The sequence below is a fragment of the Myxocyprinus asiaticus genome, chromosome 33, assembly GCF_019703515.2.
Source record: "Myxocyprinus asiaticus isolate MX2 ecotype Aquarium Trade chromosome 33, UBuf_Myxa_2, whole genome shotgun sequence".
NCBI classification, from domain to species: Eukaryota; Metazoa; Chordata; class Actinopteri; order Cypriniformes; family Catostomidae; genus Myxocyprinus; species Myxocyprinus asiaticus.
Window position 1 is genome coordinate 8,021,178 of NC_059376.1, and position 23,682 is coordinate 8,044,859.

General features: G+C 38.0%; 1 protein-coding gene across 1 annotated transcript in view; it reads left to right on the forward strand.

Annotated features, from left to right (window-relative positions):
- LOC127424577 (histone-lysine N-methyltransferase PRDM16-like) overlaps positions 1 to 23,682 on the forward strand; it is a 171,784-nt gene that overhangs the window by 101,942 nt on the left and 46,160 nt on the right. The window contains exon 2 of the mRNA XM_051669932.1: positions 452 to 801. Within this exon, the coding sequence (XP_051525892.1) occupies positions 452 to 801 (350 nt within the window). The remainder of the gene's footprint in view (positions 1 to 451; positions 802 to 23,682) is intronic.

Consider the following 23,682-nt stretch of genomic DNA (forward strand, 5'->3'; position numbering starts at 1 on the left):
ATCCAGGATCCACAATTTTTTTGGTGCTAGATCAACATTCCTGTCAAAGAAATATAGTCCTAAGCCTAACCCTTGAACCCTAAAATCAGAGAGAAATGGCTGTCACAAGCCCAAGTCTTACTTTCCACACCACAAACAGGCCATGAAATTGCAACAAGCTAGAACGATTCAAACCGAATCTTGCAGTTCATATGTTTCTATTGTTGACTAAATAGTGATGTACTACTTGGCAACACTATGTTGTATCTCATCAGAATGGATCTGTGAATAGGACACGCTGGTGTCCTTTAGACCAAAGTGACTGGAATTTTGCTTCAATAGGCATAAGCATGAGGAATTTGGCTGAGCAAGCACTACTCAGATTTTCTTCAGAAAATCAGTAGATCATCTGAAATGCATTGCATCTTTTATGCTGTAAATATAATGCCAATTTCTCTGTATTGTGTTTCAGATGACAGTGAGGCAGTAGACCGCATGTACGACACAGAGCCCAATCTCGTGACTGGTGAGAGTGCGGAAGAGGAGACAGAAGACAGCATCATGTCGCCCATTGCAGTGGGGCCCACGTCCCCTCAGCCCTGCAATGAGGACTTCAATCCTAAAGAGGGTTCACCTTACGAGGTGCCCGTCTACATTCCTGACGATATTCCCATCCCGTCTGACCTGGAGCTCCGTGAATCATCCGTTCCAGGGGCTGGTCTCGGGATCTGGGCCAAAACCACAATTCGGATGGGAGAACGCTTTGGACCATACAACGGACTGCAGAGCGCCACAGTTAAAGAGACCACTTATGGATGGGAGGTGTGTGGAAATTAGATAATGTGACATTTATTTTAAATGTTGATTTTATTAACAGTGTCAAAATGTTGCAGAACAAATGTTGCTTTTGAGTTTGATGGTACACAATTTAGGTGTCCTAAATGGCATGCTTGTGGACTTCAGTTGAGCAGGTACAAAACTGTAGGGCACAGTCACATTTGCCATTTTACGGTTTAAAACAAAGGGTGAAGGTTTCTGTATTAAGCATGGTCTGGTTAACTCTTGCTGGTAGATGCTGTACCAAGTGATAATTTTTTTTTTCTTCAATTAAAAATAAATTAAGTATTTGATACAATACTGTAACAAGGTTCAATGGAAAGGCGGGAACCGGACGAACCATCAAAATAATTTTTAATGAAACAAAAAGACACAAACAAAAACACACACACGGCAGCTGCGTATGGCTCTCTCTCTCTCCCGAACTGCCACATCTCACCACACTTATCCCTCTCCTCGGCTGATTAGCCTGATTGGGGGCCGGGCGTGCATAGTCACTCGCCCTCCTCCTCGTCACAAATACACTGTATATACACATGTTGTTGCATTGTACTTACATACAAGTACCTGTATATAATTACAGTTGTAACAACACTGTTGGCCTTAGCTCTTAAATCTAAACCTAACCCTACCCCAACCCTAACTCTAACCCTAAACCCTAAGCATAAACCCTAACTAAACCTACCTCTACCATAACCTCGTTAGCACCAAATTTGAAATTTGTAGAACAACACATAGTAACATAATAAGTATATTTAATCAAATTCTTAATCAAAGTCTTAATCAAATGCTTTTTTTAAATGTAAGTACATAGTAGTTATGTTATATAAATCTTCCTAACATAAAGTGGTACCAAAACTTGTATCCAGAACTGGGTTGGCTGCGAGTAGGTCCCATGCTGGGGGGTCTTGCACCATTCGAGTAACTGGCATTGAGTTAACAAACAGTTTTCACCACGTAATACTGTATAGACCTCACTGACTCGCAATAGTGTTCACGCCACTCATGTGCATGTGATTTTCCCTTTCGCAAAGCCCACACTGGTAGGTCTTGGGTAGTAATACACAACAGTCCAAGCTAAACTGTCAAAAAAGTATGGACTCAGATGGGAACCCCAGTGGACCAGAGCTCACTGACTATGGGAAAGACATGAGAACATTATAGGGTAAAGATGTTCATTTCATGTCTCTAGGTCTTTTTTTTTCTATACCCCCACTTTCTTTTTCATTCATCCCTGAATTTCATTGAATGGCAATTTTCAAAACCCTGATTACTGAAGATATCAGCTTTTCTTCCATGCCTACATCTATTAGAATGCACTCATTTGGTCATGCCACATGATATGGGTTACAGGAGACGCGTGGCATTTGCGTGGAGCCATATTGAACTATTAATTTTCATTTCAACATGACATCGGAGGATATTGAAGTTGCTTTGGTAAGCTCATTAGGATACATGCTGATTCCTCCCACATGACTGATCAGATGTAGACTGCTCTCTCTCTCTCTCTCTCTCTCTCTCTCTCTCTCTCTCTCTCTCTCTCTCTCTCTCTCTCTCTCTCTTTCTCTCTCAATTTAAATTTTAATGTACTTTATTAGCATGATTGTGTTTACATACAATATTGCCAAAACATTAATACACAAAACAGTTAATGACAAGACAAAAAAAATAATAAAACCCTAACAAATAAAAATAAAAATAGAATTAAAATAAGGTGCCAGGTATGAATAAAATAAAATAAAAAAAAAACCTATAATAACAATATAGACTATACAATATAGAATAAAATAAGCATTTAACAATACATTATGCATAAAAACAACTAACTCTCTCTCTCTCTCTCTCTCTCTCTCTCTCAGTGTGCTCTGCTTTCTAGATATATTCCATGGCAATTATTTAGAATTGCATACCCTGCTGAAATACCAATTTTCAATCTCTAATTTTCATGACAGTATGCAGTACACAGTATTCTAGTATTCAATTTCGAACACAGCCAGTGAAACATGCAATAATCTGTGTTGAGGCACCAGCTACACTGCATTGCTGTCACAGACTTTTTTCCAGTAATTCTTGTTTTTGCTTTCGACATGCCTAGTTATATCCCCTAAAATGGTGTTCCAGCTGTCTAGCTGCTTTGAGATAGATTCGCCACTAATGATGCTCATCAGAATCCGACTACAAGAAAAAGCTTCTTCATATTTCTCTTTCTCTCTCTCTCTCTCTCTCTCTCTCCCTATATATATATATATATATCACACTCTGTCTGTCTGTCTGTATGTCTGTCTGTCTGTCTGACACAATGCTCAAATTTCTTCTCTAATTTACATTCTCAAGTACTTTGGCTTTATGTTTTATAAAGAGTACACTCAAGGCCCCTACTGACAGTGTAACGATTGACAAGGAGCACGTCTACGGGTATTTGGCGCACACACACACACACACACACTTGCTAAAGACTCAGTGAGACATCTGTTGAACCATCTGCGAAGACTCATCTATAAAATAATACTTGGTAGCAGCTGCCGGAAACCGAGTGAAAACAGTGTGTTGCCTTGAGTTTAGGGTTTTCTTTTTAATTACACTATTTGTACTTATTCTAGAGCTTAATTTTAAAGGTAAAGTGTGTATTTTTTCTTTTTCCAATGTCTCGTATCCCAGCTTAAAAAGAAATAAGCTTAAATAAGTGAGCCATTTGTAGGATGATTTCTTTGAAAAAGTGTAAACACTGTGGCTCTTTCAAAACATTGCAGTTTATTTGACCATCCTGATCAGCCTTAAACAGCAACATTGGCTTGACCAATGATATGAGTTTGGGGTGGGACTTCCTGTTTAACCAAGCAAAGGAAAATGAGGGGAGTGTTTGGAAAACCTGTTTGAAAACTATCGTTGCAATTGTGTTTGATGCTGCCAAGGGTGCAGAAATAACACACTTCACCTTTAAGGCTGATATTGTGGCAACCATTTCAATCACATCTGTTACAGCTATCCTTTTTTTTTTTTTACATTTTACGTCAAGATGTTAAACTCATCCAAAAAAAAAAAAAAAAAATGAAAACAATCAGTTCCTATTCTTCAAACATCTCACTCACTCACTTAAAAAAGGTGGAAAAAAAAAAAAAAACATCTCTGGCTGGTTCAGCCACATCCTGTTTGCCCTGCTTTCTGTGGCTGGAGGGCTCTGGACACTTATTAGAGATAGTCATAACAGTCAGACATAGATAGCATCGCCGCTGTCCCTGTGGAACTGGACTCGGCTACGTCGTCGCACCTCCCAGCCCTTAGACAAATAGACAGAAGTGAGAGAGTAGAGGAGCTAAGATACAGACTGAGAGGTGTTAATAGAGGCGGATTACAGGCTGGCCACAATGGACCAAACACAGACAGATATCCAGCGAGTGTTTGGATCACGGATCATATGCACTAAGAGCTCACATGGTTTCTTGTGACTGTGTATTTGCCAGGCTTACCAATGTCATTCTCTGGGTTTCCATCTGTGGTGTGGTTCTTGATAGTGCTTTTCCTTTTTTTCCCAGATGAAAGACAAAAAAAAAAATCCGGTCTTTTTTGGTTTTGAAGAGAATTTGGGCATTTTTCAGCTGGTCAGACTGGGAGATCAGCTGGCTGACCAGCTAAACCAGCTCAACACTAGCCTGGCCAGGCTGGGAGACCAGCTAGACCAGCTCATACCAGCTAGGACCGCCAAACCAGCTCTGGGCAGGGGGCTATATGGGATCAAAAGAGACACATAAACATCCAATGCCTGATTCGTAGATTTATGTTAGACTGCAGACTTCATTGTAGCTCTGTTTCACAACCTAGTGAGCTATCTTGCGGTCTACTATCTACACAGTCATCTGCCTTCTAAGGCAGAATCCTAGCTAAAATAGAATGTCATAAGTGACTCATTTGAAACACTTATAATGGGCAGCAACATGGCACACAAATAGAGCCTTCGATTGATTTCATACAGTTTGACATTAGCATCTTGCTAAGTGCTAACTCTATATAGCATGCTGCTAAACCAACACATAATACTCTAATAAGAATAAACTCAAATATTCTGTAAAAAAAAGTTTTAATTAGATTGAACATTATTTTTTTGCTATTGAATGAAATATAGGCTATTTATAATCAACATTTCTTTCGCCTAGTCCCCCTTACAAAAAATGTAGAGTTTTGCCAAACTAGCTACTAACTTGCTGCAAATTTGCCACTCGTTATTTTCACATGCAAATGAGCTTGTAATTAGCTGCAAATGTTTGCCAGAAGTTTGCAGCTCTTCACCGGTAGTGGTGAACCTGCAGCAAACCTTTGGCAACAATGGACAATTTGCCGCAAGATTGTCGCAAAGCTTATTTACCAGGAACTTTCCATTTTTGTAAGGGCCACCATCTTGGATGTTTTTATTTATTTTTTTATTTCTCTTCTCTTAGCTTGTTACAACACTTTCTGGAATATGGAAATAAAGTGGCCTTGAGGATTGTTTAACTTCATTTAATTTGACATAGCATCATCAAAATGCAGTTGTGTCAAAGACTTCCATCAAGTGCATGTTTACATAGACAAACAAATAAAATAGGGCAGCGGAATGCATGAACGCATCCTGTGTGAACACCCATTTAGAATTTGGCCAAAAGAAGGCAACATAATCCTGCTGCCTGCCATTTGGAACAACTTTTGCATCTGGGGCACCTGTAGGGCTAAAAATGCAGTCTACCCTGCTGAAAACCTATGCTGGTCTGTTTGTGGTTTTAGAATGGTTTTGGGCAACTTTTAGCCAGTCTGACTGGGAGAACAGCTAGCCGACCACCTTGGCCAGCTTAAACCAGCTAAGACCACCAAACCACCTTTTGCTTGTTTAAGATAGTTTTTCCAACAGGGTAGGTAGACAATTCACTAGGTTTTGGAGAAGAGGTAAAAAGTGAATGATGAGTGAGTGAGTGAGTGAGTGAATTTCTCCTACAGGTATGGGTTAATGAGCAGCTTTTGCAGCTAAAACAGGAAGTCTTCTTCTGTCTGTCCCTCAGGCTGTCCTGTCTCGACTGAAGAGCTGTTAACTTAGATTCATTTCAGTGAGACGGACAGCTCAATCTCAGCGATGCTTAGCCCCAGGGCTCTGCTCCAACAGACACACTCTCTCTCTACTCACAAAGCACTGCTCGGGAACAAGACACAGAACCTGTCTATTTAAAAGCCATTATGAGTCTCTTTATCACAACATATTATAACACCGACCCAGCCACAGACGCTTTCAAACTAATCTGTTTCTGAGCGGGCTCTGGGGGCTCGGAGCAGAGGATTTATAACCAGTGGCCCTGTCGGTTTAGAGGGTCGATGGTGTGATGCCACTGGCTGGGGTATTGACGGAAGTGCCTTATACACACTATAGAACGTGAGGTGGGACACTTTGAGATACTGTCAGATTAGCTCCATAGGGGACTGCTGTCAACGTTGCCTTTGTGTGTGTGCCCATCTACTGCCAGACATGTCTAGAGGGGACAGAGTGACCATGTGTGTGTGTGTGCGTTCTGAATTATCCATCTTTCTTAAAACAATTTCTAACACAGGGTATGGATCATCTGACATTTTGAAACATATGTGTAACACACTTCAATGGAAAGGAGGAGGCGAGAACCGGCTTGATGATATAAATAATATTTTAATGAGAAACTGAACCAAAAGACACACACACAGGTGCCAGGCAGCTGCCCATAACTCTCTCTCTGTCACACTGCCATCTCCGGTCACCTTTATCCCTCTCTGGCTTAATCAGCCTAATTAGGGGCCGGGTGTGTGGAATCATGACCCGGCCCCACCCTCCGCCCTGCCACATTCCTCCCTTGTTCTCTCAGGCCAGGGAGCCCCCGGATTGACGTACATCCCCCCCTCTTTCCCTGGGGGCGTACCTACATGAGGTACGAGGTACCTACACACTGTAATAGTGATCGTACCAACTAAAAAACACCATAATAATATTGAAAAGAGAGGAAAAGGCTAACACGGAGTGGGAGAGAGAGAGGAGAGAGAGAGGAAAAAAAAATTTACTCTGCGGTTCTCCGATACGCCGTAGTCCGGTCCTCGGCCGCTCCTCCACCCTCTAGCGGACGACAGCCGAGCCTCCCCGGGCAGATCAGAGGCAGTCCTCCAGCCCTTGGTGGATGGAACACCTCACCGCATTCCGGTAGATGGAAGGGGTCTCCTCCACTCTCAGGCGGCCGGGCTCCTCCGTTCCCCGGTGGATGGCCGCAGCTGCTCCATTGGGGTGGATGGTAGTGGCGAGGACTCTACTACGGCGCATCCCTCTTCCTTCCTGGGTTGCGGCACCAGTGTAACACACTTCAATGGAAAGGAGGAGGCAAGAACTGGCTTGATGATATAAATAATATTTTAATGAGAAACTGAACCAAAAGACACACACACAGATGCCGGGCAGCTGCCCGTAACTCTCTCTCTGTTGCACTGCCGTCTCCGGTCGCCTTTATCCCTCTCGGGCTTAATCAGCCTAATTAGGGGTCGGGTGTGTGGAATCACGACCCGTCCCCGTCCTCCGCCCTGCCACAATATGACATTTATATAATTGCATGCACTATCAGATGCAGTAATTTTTAGATAAAAGCCAGACCAATCTTCTCTAAAAACAATTAGAAAAGTGGCTACCTATATTATTACATTAATGCTGCCTTCATGTGCTATCGGAATTATCATAAATACGAGTTTCCCACTTGGAAGTTAGTCTTAATTATGACTGGGAAACTCTGGGATAATTTTGATACCCAAGTTTCCGAGATGGGAGGAGTCCTAAACTTTCAACATGGCGGAGGAGAGTACAGTGTCTGTAGTGAATGACAGGTTTGATTAATTTTTCTAAATACAGCTAATTGTTAGTGCTTACAGTTTTGGTCATATTCATTTATGTATATCAGCTATTTGCTAACTATTTGATGCCTGTTTTACATTTTTACACCATAAAAATAGCTTGTATTTGACCAAAATTCCATTATCGCCAGCAAGCTGAGTCATATTTTTTATGGTGTCAAAATAAGAGTTCCTCACGAAATATATATGAATTTAAAAAAAAATGTCTGACAACAAAGCACTTGAACGCGACGTACACGTAATTACCACTTCAGAAGTGGGAAGTAGGATAATTCCGATAGCGCATTTAGGCAGCATATTATTTGGTTTTAATAAAAAGAAATCCTGTGAGTAATGGCACTACTGGTGTAGATTTAGATTTAGAAAGGTATTAACAAGTTTTTAACATATAAGTGTAATCTACAATGAGTTTTAATGTGGTGTTTTTTAAATCATAGCTAGGCAAAATATTCAGCTGAATTTCTCCTTACAATGAAAGTGAATAGGGACAGTCACTGTTGAACTCCAAATCTGAAAAAAAAAATAAAATAAAAAACACCATGAAAGTATCTTAAAATAAGTCAAATTTGACATGGCTCTCAAATTTAATTTCAGTCCAAATACTTTTAAATATGGTGGGTCAAAGATCATTGAGTCTGGTTTGACATCAGCAACATCGAGTGTAATTTGTTCTTGTGTCAAATCTGGTGTGGCACGTCTTGGTGCACCATTTTTTAATGCACATGGGGATGAAACACGAAAAACCCAAACATTTTAATGGACTTGAATTCTTAAGGATGGTTGCCACATATCTGCTGTTTTTCAAATTCCTACAAACAGTCCAATGCGAGAATGAATAATTATAATGCACATAACTATGTGTCTTAAAGGGATAGTTCACCCAAAAAAGAAAATTATCTCATTATTTACTCACCCTCCTGGCATCCCAGATGCGTATATGACTTTCTTTGTTCTGCAGAACACAAATTAAGATTTTTAGAAGAATATTTCAGCTCTGTAGGTCCATACATTGCAAGTGAATGGGTGCCAAAAATCCACATAAAGGGAGCATAAAAGTAATCCATAAGACTCAAGTGGTTAAATCCATGTGTTCAGACATGATATGATATGTGTGGGTGAGAAACAGATAAATATTTAATTCATTTTGTATCATAAATTCTCCTCCCTGCCCAGTAGGAAGTATGCACGAAGAATATGAATCACCCAAAACAGAAGAAGGAGAAAGTGAAAGTAAAGTGGAGATTGACTGAGCAGGGAGGAGAATTTATTGTAAAAAAGGACATAAATATTGATCTGTTTCTCACTCACACCCATCACATCGCTTCAGAAGATGTAGATTTAACCTCTGGAGTTGTATGGATTACTTTTATGCTGTGTTTATGTGCATTTTGGATCTTAAAATGTGGCACCCATTCACATAAACTGTATGGACCTACAGAGCAGAGAAATTCTTCTAAAAATCTTAATTTGTGTTCAGCAAATGAGTGAAAGTCATCCACATCTTGCATAAGAGTAAATGATAAGAGAGAATTTTCATTTTTGGGTGAACTATCCCTTTAATGTACTTTGTGTTTCTAAAACAGTGCTTTATAGGGGCAAAAATCCCCACTGAATCTGTTCTTTTGATGAAGTACACACCTGATGATATTTCCACATGAAAAAATGAGCAAATTATGTAAAGGTGTTGTATTTGCAGCAGTAAATTAATTGTTTATGTAGGTTGTTCAACAGCAGTCATAGAAGGTTTGAGAAGATATTTTCTTCAACAGTGAAACAAAAGAGCCAATGTATGAGTGAATCAGAGAAGGAGAAAGCTTGCAATGGCATTTTTTCAAAGCTAGATAAATGATGTGTACACACACTCCATGCCTTGACAGTGTCGCCAGGTGTGGTGGATTTGATGTTACACCCAATTTGACCTCTACAATGACTTTTAGTGTCATGTATCGTCAGGTTTTCCCGACCCATCCCGTTCTGATGTACGTTCTCAGAGGTTTAAGCAACTGAAGGTTGCCATTTCTTTCCTAATTGCATCAGCGCGTACAAGAACAACTTTATTTGACATTGTATTTGTTTTTAAGTTTTATTCAAACATTACAGTCAGTTGCTGTAATTTGAGATGCCTATGAGCCAAACCAAAGACTGCAGGTAAGGTGACGTCAGACAAACTGTCATGTATACAGTATGGGTATTTCTTCAAGTATGGGCACTTTTTGCCCTGTGGACTTTTAGAAAAACAGATTGCCTTAAAACCCTATTTTTTACACTTCCACTAGTTTATTTAATTTGTCTGTGAAAGTCCAACAGTGAATATATATGCATCACTGGGGAATTCTGTCATTAAAAAAATAAATAAATAAATAAAAACCTTGAATCATGCTTTTTTTTCCCCCCAACCATCATTTTTCGGAACCAACAAATGTCATAATACAGTTCTGTATTTTTGATTTGTTTAATAACATTCTGCAGAAGAAATTATATTTTAAAGATTTTTGGAATAAAATGTTAGACTCCTTTGTCTTGCTAAGGCTAATTGCATTTTTTGTATCCTAAATTCTCAGCATTAAATAATATATTTACTATTTTTGCACAATTTGATGAAATTAAGGCTTTATAGGAAACAATAAAATATTCTGTTCACAAGTGATATTTACCTTATTTTATTATTTTTTATAATAAATAATGAATTCCTAATGAACAGTTTCCCTTACTTATAACTGATGTTTGGATAGAAATAACAGATATATAACAAAAAGAAAAAAATGTGGTAGTTTTGATCAAAATCAACCACTGGGACATAAAAGTGGCCATAGTTGAAGAAAGAACCACATACCTTAAAAATACATAGGGTGAAAGCATTGTGAGTTACTGATCTGACTGAAAGGGTTGTTTTCATTGTATTTGTGTGTAATGAGTAACCGCTCATTGATTTTGGCAGTATTTCATAACAGTGCACTAACGATTTCTGTTTACCAATACGTTTATTGGATTCACTTCCAGTTCTGATTCATTTGACCTGCGGGCTTCCCGAACAAATGCTCATTCCATTGTGATGCTCGATGTCACCTGTCCTCTATATCTCCACCTCTAAACTTCAAAGGCTTTGACCTATGGATGACTCTGCTGCAATGCAAACTCTCTATTTGCCTTCATGACACTGGGTACTTTTCCATATCAGCATTAGGCTATTCATCCCGCTTAAAAAAAAAAAAAAAAAAAAAAAATGCTCTCCCCCTGCCATTTTCTCATATTTGCCATGCTGTTGACTTAGCGATACCTAGCGCTGGAAGTGTTCTCTTTGCGCCTTTGGTCTACGTGACAGATGTCTGATTCTCCATGGTTGTTTCTCATATTTTTGCAAGAATTCCTTTGTTTCCTGATCCACCTCTGACAGGCAGCTTTCATGCATGCGGTTGACTTTGTTTGTCCTTTCGCTAACATCCCTCTTGGCTTGAGTGCCACGCCTCGCCACTATCTGTCCTGACCCTACCTTTCACCTCTCTGTTTGCCAGTCTTTGTATGGAATTGTTGAGCCACTAAGCATTTGTGGAGATAGTACTGCATCGGCACAGTTTGCAACTTGTCTAGTGTGTTTGTTCAACGAGGTGTTTTTGGTTGTTTATGGCTGGAAATAAAGAGATCTATACAGAAATGTCCCCTGTGATTTAGAAGCTGAAATGTGTATTTGTTTGATGTTAAAGTACTTTCTTCTTTCCTTCCCTTAAAGCGAAAAGACAACAACATGTACGATGTTCGAGGGTTGATTTGCAGAGCCTTGAGCATCCCATCCAGCCCAAAACAGCGGCACTGACTTGAGTTTGGGGTGGAACTATTTGTTTTATTGGCCAGTGGTACTGTATATGGGTAGTGTTCAGGAAATCTGTTATTGCATTTCTGTGTATTAACACTAGTGGCACAGAAATTACACACTTCACATATGTATGTTTACAGTATATTATATTAATTAATAAGTATTTTTGTCTTGTTGTCCAGTAAATATATCTAAACATTCCTAAAACAAAATTCATTTAAAATACATTTAGCAAAATGGCTCTTTTTCAAAGAAATCTAACTAAATGTAGTGAAATTTATGCTTAAAAAAAAAAAAAAAAAAAAAAAATTGCCAATGTGGTAAGAAAAAAGTATCTTATTTTTTCTTGTTTTAAGCATTAAGTTAACTAAATATGGTCAGATTTATCTGAACACAAGGTATGATATCTTATGCCATTTTGCTTGTCAAGTAAATATATATATATATATATATATATATATATATATATATATATATATATATATATATATATATATATATATATAAAGAATATTTAGATATTTTTACTGCAAAACAAGACAAAAATTCTAATTAAGAAAGTGAACTCATAGGGAAATTACAATGGGGACACAACATGAGCAGGAATTAAATTTATAATTTCACGTCATAGATGCTTCTTTATTAGATAGAGTTAATTAGAAAGAGTTGAGAAGAACAGGAAGACAGGAACCCCATCACAAGCTGGACCCGAATCTGCATCAACCACATGAGCACCACAGTTCAAAATGTCAGCACATGCCCTAACCACTGTTCCATATTTATTTATTTTTTTAAGGGATTTGTTCTTATTCCTTTTGTTTTGTGCAAAAATAACATTTGCGTCATTCATCCGGCAACATTTAAAGATGACACAGTCCCATTTGGAGTGAATTTGACTAAAAGTTTCAGTGCACTGTGCAAAACATTTGTTGGAAAAACACATTGTGATGCCGCAGGGTCACATATCGTGCAAATATTCTCACTTTCCTGCCCTCTTGGCATAAATCAATATGGCTCCGATGGTCTTTGACATCTCTGTTGACTTATGTTGTTTGGTTTTGCATCATTGAAAGCCAACCTTTGTTTATGCACAAAGAGAAGGCGCAAGTCAAAAACACTGTAATACCTTCGCATTCATTTTTTGGAGGTTTTAAACATGCCATTAGCCAATTTAATCCAGTTTCCCCAGTTTTCAAAGCACTTGAGTAGGACAGATTACACCTAATATTAAACATATGGTCCATGTTTCTGTAGATACTCCAAAGCAGCATTTTAGGAGCTTTGAAAGATTCCTGCCTTTCTTACATCTTACCGAAACACTGTCAGTTGTTGCCATGAACACGGTAATTGATAGTGGGGGAAGCGAGCAGCAAATTAAATGTCAAGATTTATTAGTGCATTGATGCCTTATCATTTGTTCATAACCAATTACCCCATCTGTTAATTAATATTGCGCTTTCATTAAAATTGTGTACACAGTAGGGCGATTACAAACTCTTTTAATCTGGTTTTCTCATCATTTCCTGTTCTCCATCTTGCTTAGCATTATTAGTGGTTGTTGATAAGGTTAGGGTTAGGGGGTTTTCAAGTATCAAACTTCGCCACGGACATGATTGATACCTGAAACTGTGCGGCACTTGCATCTAGTTTATTTCTTTGAATACTTCAAGAAAAACTCCATAACATTTGTTTCAGTATATCTACATTATTTACATTGATTTGCGATGCATGCAAGTTTCTCAACCATGTACCAGGAGGATCGGCCTGCAACATTAATCAAACATTCCCTTAACCTCTTCTTCCATCTGGGTATGAGCAGGTTACCAGAGGCCTGTGAGTTGTGCATGCAGTGCAAAGCCATCATTCATGCGCGTGTTGATGAATAGGCCCATCACGGTCTCTTGTGCCCCGGGGCAGCGGCAGACACTGCCTTCTCTCTCCACTACACTGAATGATGACGTTTGTTAGGGATGTTTACGTTGCTAATTACAGTGATATTTTCACATTGGAAGTGTGTATTTGTCTCTTCGCTGTGAAATCCGTCTCTTCTCGCTGAAGTTCATCAAATTTACATTTGAGTCAGAGTTTTCAGCGGCTTTGTGTTTTCTTTACAGAAGCTTAGATCAATGGCTCCTACAGTCCGTTGGGTTGCACTAATGAACTGATGTCTGCTTTTGACACTGGGGTCATTCTTAAGAAAATAGTTCTATTTGTGTATATATTAATTAATTAATTTATTAATTTAGTTATTTGATCAATTCATTTGAAGTGGTACTGCTGAACTTTTAAAAAAATGACATTTTCCACAGGAACGTTGCCGCCATTGACATTGGGGGACACATCAACAAATACAGTTTGGGATTTCTCCCAAAAATTCTCCCAAAGTTCCATCAGTTATTTATCATTACTAACCCTAAGCCTAACCCTAAAGTGCAACATTATTTCGACCCTGTCACAATAAATCTGGAATTTATATAATTAATTCGACAACAGTTAGTTCTGATCCTCCGATCTGATTGGATGAGAATCGTTCCAAGAGTGCCAATAACCGTCCAACAGCTTTACTGTTTGTATCACTTTGCTTGTGTTCATGCCTTTCCAAACCAGAGTAATGAGAGCAGTACAGAGATTATGAGGTGGGGATTTGTATTTATTCCCTTGACATTACATATGTATGCCAGTAAGTGGCGACACATGAGCATCAAAGCAGTGTCAAAAACACAGTGAAAAACAGTGATTTGTTCATGCTCAAAACACCACTAGAGAACTTCGGCATTCAAATGACAGCCATGCTGATATGTGGCAGCACTCTTGCTCATTTGATATTCCTTTATATCTGAACTCGTTAAACTCTGATACATTTTTGGGCTGTCGCCTGTAATTTTTCACATTAAAATTTAAAAGCTCACCATTCACAAACACTGGACTAAATGCAAAATTTGGTCTTTTTTTATATATTATTCATAAATAATATAGTATGTGTTTATAATCTTATGTTAAACCGATTAAAAAAAAAAAAAAATTAGAATTTCTCGGCCTCTGAGTGGACTAGAAGCTCAAACTAGGTGTCATTAGAAAGCTGAGATCCTCATCGATCCTCATCTGACATAGAATATTTTATCACCAATAGTCGAAAACATATTTTTTGATGATTTGTATAGCATGCTTTTCCTGCTGGATGGCATATTTTGTTTTGGACAGATATCTTAATTACCACAGATAATATTAACAGAATGTTATTTTAAATAAATATATATTCAAACCCCATGACAGTTTTCTTTAAAATGTGTGTTGTGCAACAACCATTTAACCCTGTTACATTCTAAATGTTTTGGAGTTGAATGTAACGAGGATGAAGATCAATGCAAAATAAATACATTAAAAATTATAAAAATTATATAAAGAATATATTAAAAAATATTAATAATAAAAACAGCATTAACTTTTGTAAAATAAATAGATTTTTGTATCTGCTTAAAAAAAAAAAAAAAAAAAATATCCTGTTATCCTGAAAGTGACCCACTGCTAGTTTTAATTTATATTTATGTACAGGCTCCTATACATAAATTTACACTTATGTCATAAAATAAATGCAGCTGTTGGTCACAGTTCATCTTGCTGTGTTGTTTGATTTAAAATGTATATGGAAGAACTGAACATATTTAAAATCCTCCTTTTCTTTCATGGAAAAAGTAAGGGAAGTTTAGTTTTTATCCTGGTCAGCACCCTCTTTTTATTGGCCTGAAATGTTTTTGGATCATTACAAAGCCAAGAATAGATGCACAAGACTGTTTTGATTACCAACCTTGATAGCAATACGCAATACAATAAATTCATAAGCAGACCAGCATAATAACAGTGTGGAAAACCGCCTCTTAAGTCACTCAAAGTTCAAGCTCTTTGTCATTGTTAGAGCAACACTCCAGCGCCCCAGGTGTGCCGTAATGTGTGTGTCTCTCCTCACAAATGACCGATGTTTCAGTGTTGTTCTTTCCTCAAGACAACTACGTAAAATAACAGCGATTTAGGAACCCGAAGACAATGACGACATTCTGTTTCATGGTGCAGAAATGTAACATTTGTCATTTTTCTGGACGGGAGACCTGGCCCGCTCACCAGCTCTCTCGTCTTTTTTTTAAAAAACCCAACCGTGTGTCAAGTTGTGGTTAAGTTGTAGGAATAATTTTTGTTTTTAAGTCATCTCTGCTGTGCATGTCTCTCGGCAGCTTAACCCGTCTATCTAAATCTGTCGTCCTCTGCCGTGGGACACATTTTTCACACTAATTTCCATCAATGACACCACTTGCTTTTCTAAAGAGCTTATTTAAAGATGGGCCGTGAGTCCAAGTGCAGTGATATCATGTTCTGTATGTATATTATGTCACACTGAAGCATTATCCATAACGTTTTCTTTATGCCTGCCGTGAGAATAATTGTCAAATCAGTTTTATATTAAATATTTGGTTCAAAAACATATTTTTGGTGTTTCTTTAGTGCACTTATGCAGTAAAGTAACATCTCATTTGTTGGGAAAATATCAGTGTGTGTGTGGGCGGGTTTGGGTGGTTTACAAGGACATTTTTTTTAGGATACAAACTGGTAATTACAAGGGTATTTTGCTATAAATGTGGTTTATGAGGACATTTCTAGTGTCCCCATGATTCAAATCGCTTAAAAAAACATACTAAACAATGTTTTTTTTTGAAAATGTAAAAATACAGAAAGTTTTTTGTGAGGGTTAGGTTTAGGGGTAGGGTTAGGGTTAGGGGATAGAATCTATAGTTTGTACAGTATAAAAATCATTATGTCTATGGAGGGTCCTCACAAGTATAGCAAAACCAACATGAGTGTGTGTGTGTGTGTGTGTGTGTGTGTGTGTGTGTGTGTGTGTGTGTGTGTGTGTGTGTGTCCGATATCTAAATAGTGCTTAGTGGTACCATGTATTTAAAGGGATAGTTCATCCAAAAATGAAAATCCTTGTATCATTTACTCACTCTCATGCATCCCAGATGTGTATGACTTTCTTTCTTTAGCATAACACAAATGAAGATTTATAGAAAAATATCTCAGCTCTGTAGGTCCATACAGTGCAAGTGAATGGTGATCAGACTTTTGTAGCTCCAGATATCACATAAAGGACACATAAAAGTAATCCACATGATTCCAGTGGTTAAATCCATATCTTCAGAAGGGATATTATAGGTGTGGGTGAGAAACAGAACAATATTTTTTTACCCTAAATCTCCACTTTAACTTTCACTTTCAGATGTGAAAGAGAAACTAAACAGGCATAACATGTGACTTTCAGATGTAAAAGTGAAAGTGGAGATTTAGAGTAAAAAAAGGACTTACATTTTGATCTGTTTCTCACCCACACCTATTATATTGCTTCTGGGTGAGTAAATGATGATTGAATTTTCATTTTTGGGTGAACTATCCCTTAAGAATCCTGTTTGCTAAGAAGATCACAAGAGTATTTCTTTCTTTCTTTCTTTCAAACATAATTCACACACTGATTGATGAATTGATACTGTGTGTTATCGGGAGTGACAGGATGTGGGGTCATGTGACAGGTTGATGTCTGAGAACTCCAGGACTTGCACTTTGGCTCTTTGTCTCCATGGTAATATTTAAGCTCTCAATCATCCTTTTATAACAAGTTGTCTAACGCTTAAGTGCTTTCTCACAGCGAAACAGTGTGCCAAATATCTATTGGACAGGTCCCTATGCCAGTCTGTACACTGGATGTAATGCCACATCCATTCGCTTCTGTGTTGTGGTCTAGAGCTGATGGTCATCTCAGGTGGCTGAAGAATAGATATGAAGATAATACATTATCAATGTCCAGGTGGACAACTTCATCAAAATCCACAGTCTTCAATGAATATTGTTCACACAACAAGGTCCCTCCTTGAGTGTTTTAAAGCCAAAATATGGGTAGTCCCGGCTAATACGGTACAGTTGACTACCGTATTCCAAACTCGTAAGACTTTTTAGTATGTACTTGACATTTTGTTTCTTGAATGTACAGAATGCTGCTCTTTTCCATGCAATGTTCCATACAAAGCTATCGTATGAATTCCCAAGACAATGAATATTGCACGCATGTGGACCACTTTTATGACACTTATTGTGCTTGTGCAACCTTGAAATCTTGAAAGCTCTAGTCCCCATTCATTGTCGACCGTTCTTCAAAATGTCTACTTTTGTGATCCACGGAAGAAAGGAAGTCGCATGAGTTTGGAACGACATAAGGGTAAGTAAATAATGACAGAATGATCTCTCTTTTTTTTGGGGGGGGGGATGAACTATTACTTAAAAATACACAATACATTGCATGACTCAGTAAGTCAATGGCACTCCATCCATTAGAGGACTACAAAATATCTAGTCTGATCTAAAGGTCTAAAGGTTTAGTATGCAAGGTATGATATGTCCAGTGCAGATTTGTATGGCAAAGGCCTTTTAGAAGAACGTTTATTTGGTAGCATTCTCATAGTGTACTACCCTCTGCTGGAGAGGTCTGTGAATATATGGATGGAGTCAAATCTGAATTGATTCATGTTCAGAGTGAGGGACAGGAGTAGTCTATCAGTGGCCCCATTTTTCAGGCTAAATCAGCTGGCGGAGGGCCAATTCTACCTCATAGTTACCACAGACCTCATGAAGCATCTACATGTTTTCATTGATCATGGAATAAATATTGGTGGTGGTGGGGGGGGGGGGGGTTGTACTTGCTTTTTTTGATTATTGGGGGTGGGGGGGGTACCTCCCCCCATCCCCCATGTAAACTATGCCTCTGCTGAAGGCAAACAAAACAACTTACATTTCCCTACAATCAGACAGCATTACAAGAGTACAGATTTTACACAGATGGAAAACTGATAGCTTGGTCCATAATTGTAAAAATGCACCATAGTTCTTCCATACTATCCATAGTTTTAATAATGATATTTGTAATAGTTCATGTTGAAAAGCCTTCTAATTTATGTTTTCTTTGTCAGTGCCGTTTAGAATGTGGGGGCTGTTTGTTTTAAACTAGTTTCATCACAGAGACATAAGAGCTTTGCAACAGACAATTATGTGCCGCATTCAAACATGTTTTGCTTTCCCCACCGCGCATCTCACTGGTTCACAAGCGTATATAAAATAGTCTGTTCGGTTGAGACCAGTCCGCGAATTACCGCACCTGTTCTGCCCTCGTGCTGCTATGATTAAGCCGTGTTGACAATTGATTCGTGTATCACTGTGTCATTCCGCTTTTGAAGCGAGCAATATGCACTCCAAAACATACAAATGACAGGGGAAGGCTCATTTATATTCACGAGGAAAGTGCTAAATGATTGTTCAGTGAAACATTGCGATCCCTTGCCATCCTACTTTCAGAAATGAAGCGAGTTTGACACGTGTTGTTATGCGGTGACGTCACTATGAGTAAGTGCTTGTATTTGTGTGTGTATGTGGTGATGTCTCTTTCGTAGTGTACATAGCGCACAGCTGACTGGGGCTGACAAGCGTTATGTTGCATCAAGAATATTAAATGAACCATGTGAAATCCCAGCAGCGGTGCTCATAATCAGCAGTGGCACAGCGCCGCTGCAAATTACATATAGGGGAAACACTGCCATACATAGTTTACTCCAGGAGTGAAACATGTTGAAGATTAGCAGATAGTCAAATCATTAAGTGAGAAGCTATTTCCTCTTAAAAGCAGTTTGTTCAGCGTACTGAAGCATCTTCTCCTTTGATGTCCATTCAAAAAGAACGGCCTCTTGTCTCCTTGCCAGTGTCCAGACCTGTTGCATATTTTTCACTAACCTTGAGGACTTCCCTTGGGCGAGGGACTCTGGTTAATTATATACATCAATTTCATTCAGTACTGAAAAGTATTGAAAAACTAGTTCAATCTAATTAAAAAATAAACTATTTCACCCATACTTAGATGCCTTTCTTTATTGCATCGTTAGCTTAGCAACAAGCTAACATCAACAGAGTGCAGCAGACTGGTCCCGGAAGTAAAAATCCCATTCATTTTTTTCTTTATTTTTACCCATGGGGGAATTGATTTTCAACGATACCTTATAAAGCTTTAAAAACAGACCTATAAAAAGCTCTGAGATCGTTAATTGATGATATATGCTTCTGTTGAAGTCCTCAATCTGCATTATTTCAATTTAATTTGTGAAAAATCTTATTTACCTTATTTACTTATCTACTTATATATTTGTATACATCTGAATATTTTGCAATATACTTTAGTATATTAGTATTGGCTATACTTATATAATCAACAACTTTAAATACATTTTTATATTGTTTCATTGTTTTTAATTTGAATACGTCATTTGCAATGCTTCATAGGATTGTACAGTAATTCATTCCCTCATCAGTGACATTTAGTACACAGTAACAGGTAAAGGCCGGGCAAGGAGGAGGCGGGAACCGGCTGAACCATCAAAATAATGTTTAATGAAAACTTCAAAAGACACAAACATAAACACACACGGCAGCTGCGTGTGGCACTCTCTCTCCCGAACTGCTGCATCCAGCTCGGCTTTATCCCTCTCCTAGGCTGATTAGCCCTCCTCCTCGTCACAACAGTCTTGGACCTTTGTCTTTTTATTAGATTTTCAAATATTTCTCTGCTTCAAATCAAAGTTTGTAATGTCATGATTCACCTCGGCGCTGGTTTGTTTGCCTCATAGACTTAGAACCCTATGGAAAAAAATGAATGGGAAAAACGCATCCCAAAACAAGACGGCTGGTGGGCGGGCACTGTTGCATTCTATTGCGAGTTTGCCATGCGATTCATGTGAGGAGCTATTTGTATGGCATGTGGAGTTGCTGCCCATATACAATGTTGCAAATAATTTCCACATTTGGTAGACATTTACTACATTTTCATATTACGATTTACAGTGCATTTAGGCTATGCATTTTATCAGTATGTGCATTCCCTTGGAATCAGACCCATGAACTTGCTGCTACTAGCACCATTCTCTACCAGTTGAGCTACATAAACACTCCAGTTAGGATGATGCCTATGTAGGAAATATACAGCAAAGCAGTTCACTAGGTTTTGGAACTGAGCTACTCTCTTTCTATCCTTCTTTCTCTAATCATCGAGCGAGGCTCTCTTCTCCTCTGTGTCTCTCCTGAACTCTTAGACTTCATTGCGTCTAATTCAGTCTTATCTGTGCAGTAATTTAGCCCTCACAGCTTGGGTTTCTGTCAGCCACCCCTGGACCATTGTCATATGCAGCTGTAGTTTAGATAAACCCTCAGACGGAACAAAGTCTGTCTTGGCCTTTACAGACCCAATCGCACTTGTTTCCCTCAAAACTAATTTCTACTGCTTTCAGGCCTGGGAGAGCGTAAGACGGGGGATGAACAAGGAGGGAGGGAGTGAGAGAGAGAGAAAGAGAGGATTTAGACGGCTGGCTGCCCCTGGCTGCGCTCTTCCACGCTAGTCACTAAAACACATCCCTCTTCATAATGAGCTGCTTAGAGTCTCTTCATACTCACAGGCAGCACGAAGCAAATGACCTTCCCTAAAGGAAAGAAAAATCACACATGAAATCTCATTAATATCTCAATTGTTTCTCTTAGACAGCATTGACAGCAATAAATGAAGAGCAAATGGAGATTTTTGCTTTCTCCTGAGAAAAAAAATAAAAATAAAGTAATCTCTCATGTGTCTCTTGTAGTTTCAGAAAGTGTTGGATAATAACTTAAAAGAGTAATTCACTACAAAATACTAATTACTTGTCTGAAACTGGAATCAGATTACTGAATTTACTGATTATGTCATTGAAAAAGTAATCACATTACTAGTTACTGTAACCCAAGTAATGTAGGCTAAGTTATATAAAAATAATTATTTTAATTGAAAGTATCTAACTATAATTGGATTACAAAAAAATAAATTCACTACTTTGTAATTAGATTACACCCAAAACTGGTTTCAGAGGAGATCTCAGCACTGTCTTACAATGTGCTCACATTTGCCAAGATACTGTAACAAGTGTCAGAGATCTCAGTTACATTAGCTATGTAATCAACAATTTCGTATTGACGAGCATTAAAATATCTATTTTTCTCCACTGTCATCTTTCAACTTGATTAGTACTTGAAGATGTAAATCCAAAATCCCACTGTCTGTCAGGCTGTCCCATCGAAAGCTCTCTGAAAGGGGGGAATGGAGCAGAAGTGGTTGAGAGAGGCCTGGCCTCAAGTGGCTGGTCAGACCCGGGCCGCCCACTCCAGCCTTGTCAGGGTCGTCCTTGAGTCTGTCCAAGCGCAGGGGTTCCCAGGGAGATGTAGTCTGCTCGCAGGGATTAACTTTTCACATGGCTGGGGGTCCATGCCTGAAAAGAGCTGACAAGCAAACAGCTTTATTAAAAATCTAAGAAGAGAGGCTGAGCAGGAGGGAGTGACCGGGAGAGAGAGAGAATTCTTCACATGATGGTCCTGAAAGAGGATTTCAGCTCAAGAGTGTCCCTGTGCTTTCTCTTTCTTCCTTTCTTTCTTTCTCTCTTTCTTTCTTTCTGTGTGACAGTTGAGGTGAATTGCTCAAGAATATTTTAGGGTCATTGGTGCACACTAAGTAAAACAGGTGTTAAAGATAAAAGCTACAATAAAATAAAATATTGATAAAATAATCTATCTATCTGTCTGTCCCTCTGTCCGTCCGTCCGTTTTCCGTCTAATTATTAAGTTTAATACAGTTAAAAAGTATTGACAAAAATTAGTTTTATGCAGTGCATCATTAAAATACACAATTAACATAATCAGTTTAATTTTATTACTTATAAATAATTATTTGTGTAATTATGGTGTAATTATTTGTAAAATTATACAATAATAATGTTAATAATAATAATAATAATAATAATAATAATTTATGCACTATTTGTTATTTTCTATTAATGTATTATGATTTAATTATTTGTATCATTTTAATTATGCTTGAAAATACTACAAGTTTTTAATGTATATAATAATAATTATTATATATTTATTATATTTTCATTATATAATAATTATACATTATAAATTAAACTATAATGGCTGATTATTATATTATTGTTATAATTAAATTATTATTATTATTATTATTATTATTATTATTGAGAATGTTATCATTTTTTTTTTAAGTTGTGAATTCACTAAACAGTTGTGCCACCTTTGTTTTTGCGTTTACGTAAAAACCTTATTCTTATTCACCACATGCAATCAAGTTTAAGCAGGCGCATGCAGCGTTGTGTCTTGAGTTTTTAAATTAAGTCATTGTCATTCCTTTCTGCACAAACACGTGTCCTTTCTATGTAAATTAGGCTTATTATAGATTGTGCTTCATTGACAAAAATTTGACAATGCATTGCACTATTACTGCCATATAAAGGCAGATGGTAAATTTATGTTTGTGTACATTTTCTATCAATCGTATCAGTATTAATTCATCAAAAAATGATCAAACGGAGGAGAAGAGATTTCTAACCTGGCATATATCCAAATGTGCAGTGTAGTCAAACGCATTTTCGGCATGTCAAAGAGATGATTCAGGTGTCTGGATCACAGAAGTTAAGTGATGCTGCACAGACTGAGCTAGATGGTCGCAATGGTCTGCTGTGTCCTTCTCTAAATAGCGCTAAGAATAGACCCACAAAATCATAATTGTGCTGTGCAAATTGCATTTAGCAGCGATTTTGTGGGCTCATTTGCAGCGTTGCCTGATTTGCATAATTCCTTTAGTGAACCGGGTGCTAAACCAGTGTAAACAGTGCGTGCAAAATAACTGGTACTTTAACCAGCCGCAATTTATTTTTAGTGAATTTCCCCTATAGTATTTTTGCAAGAATACATAACAAAAAATAAATGAATAAATAATGCATATTATTGGATAATGAATAAGCATTTGAAATTTTCTCAAACAGACTGAAACATTTTTGAAACCTTAATATTAATCATGATTTATGTTGCATGCTGCAGTTAGTCTGTGATGCTTTGATTTCAGACTAGAGTGCTTTACCAAGGCATGTCATGTCTGATAAGCCTTAAGTTTTGCCACAGAGAAACCAATTTTATGTTGAAATGAGCTTAGTGATTGTCAAAGAAGCTCTGTTTTATTCAAAGACTGATTTCCTCCATAAACAAATCAGCACAGCCATTTTTAGACA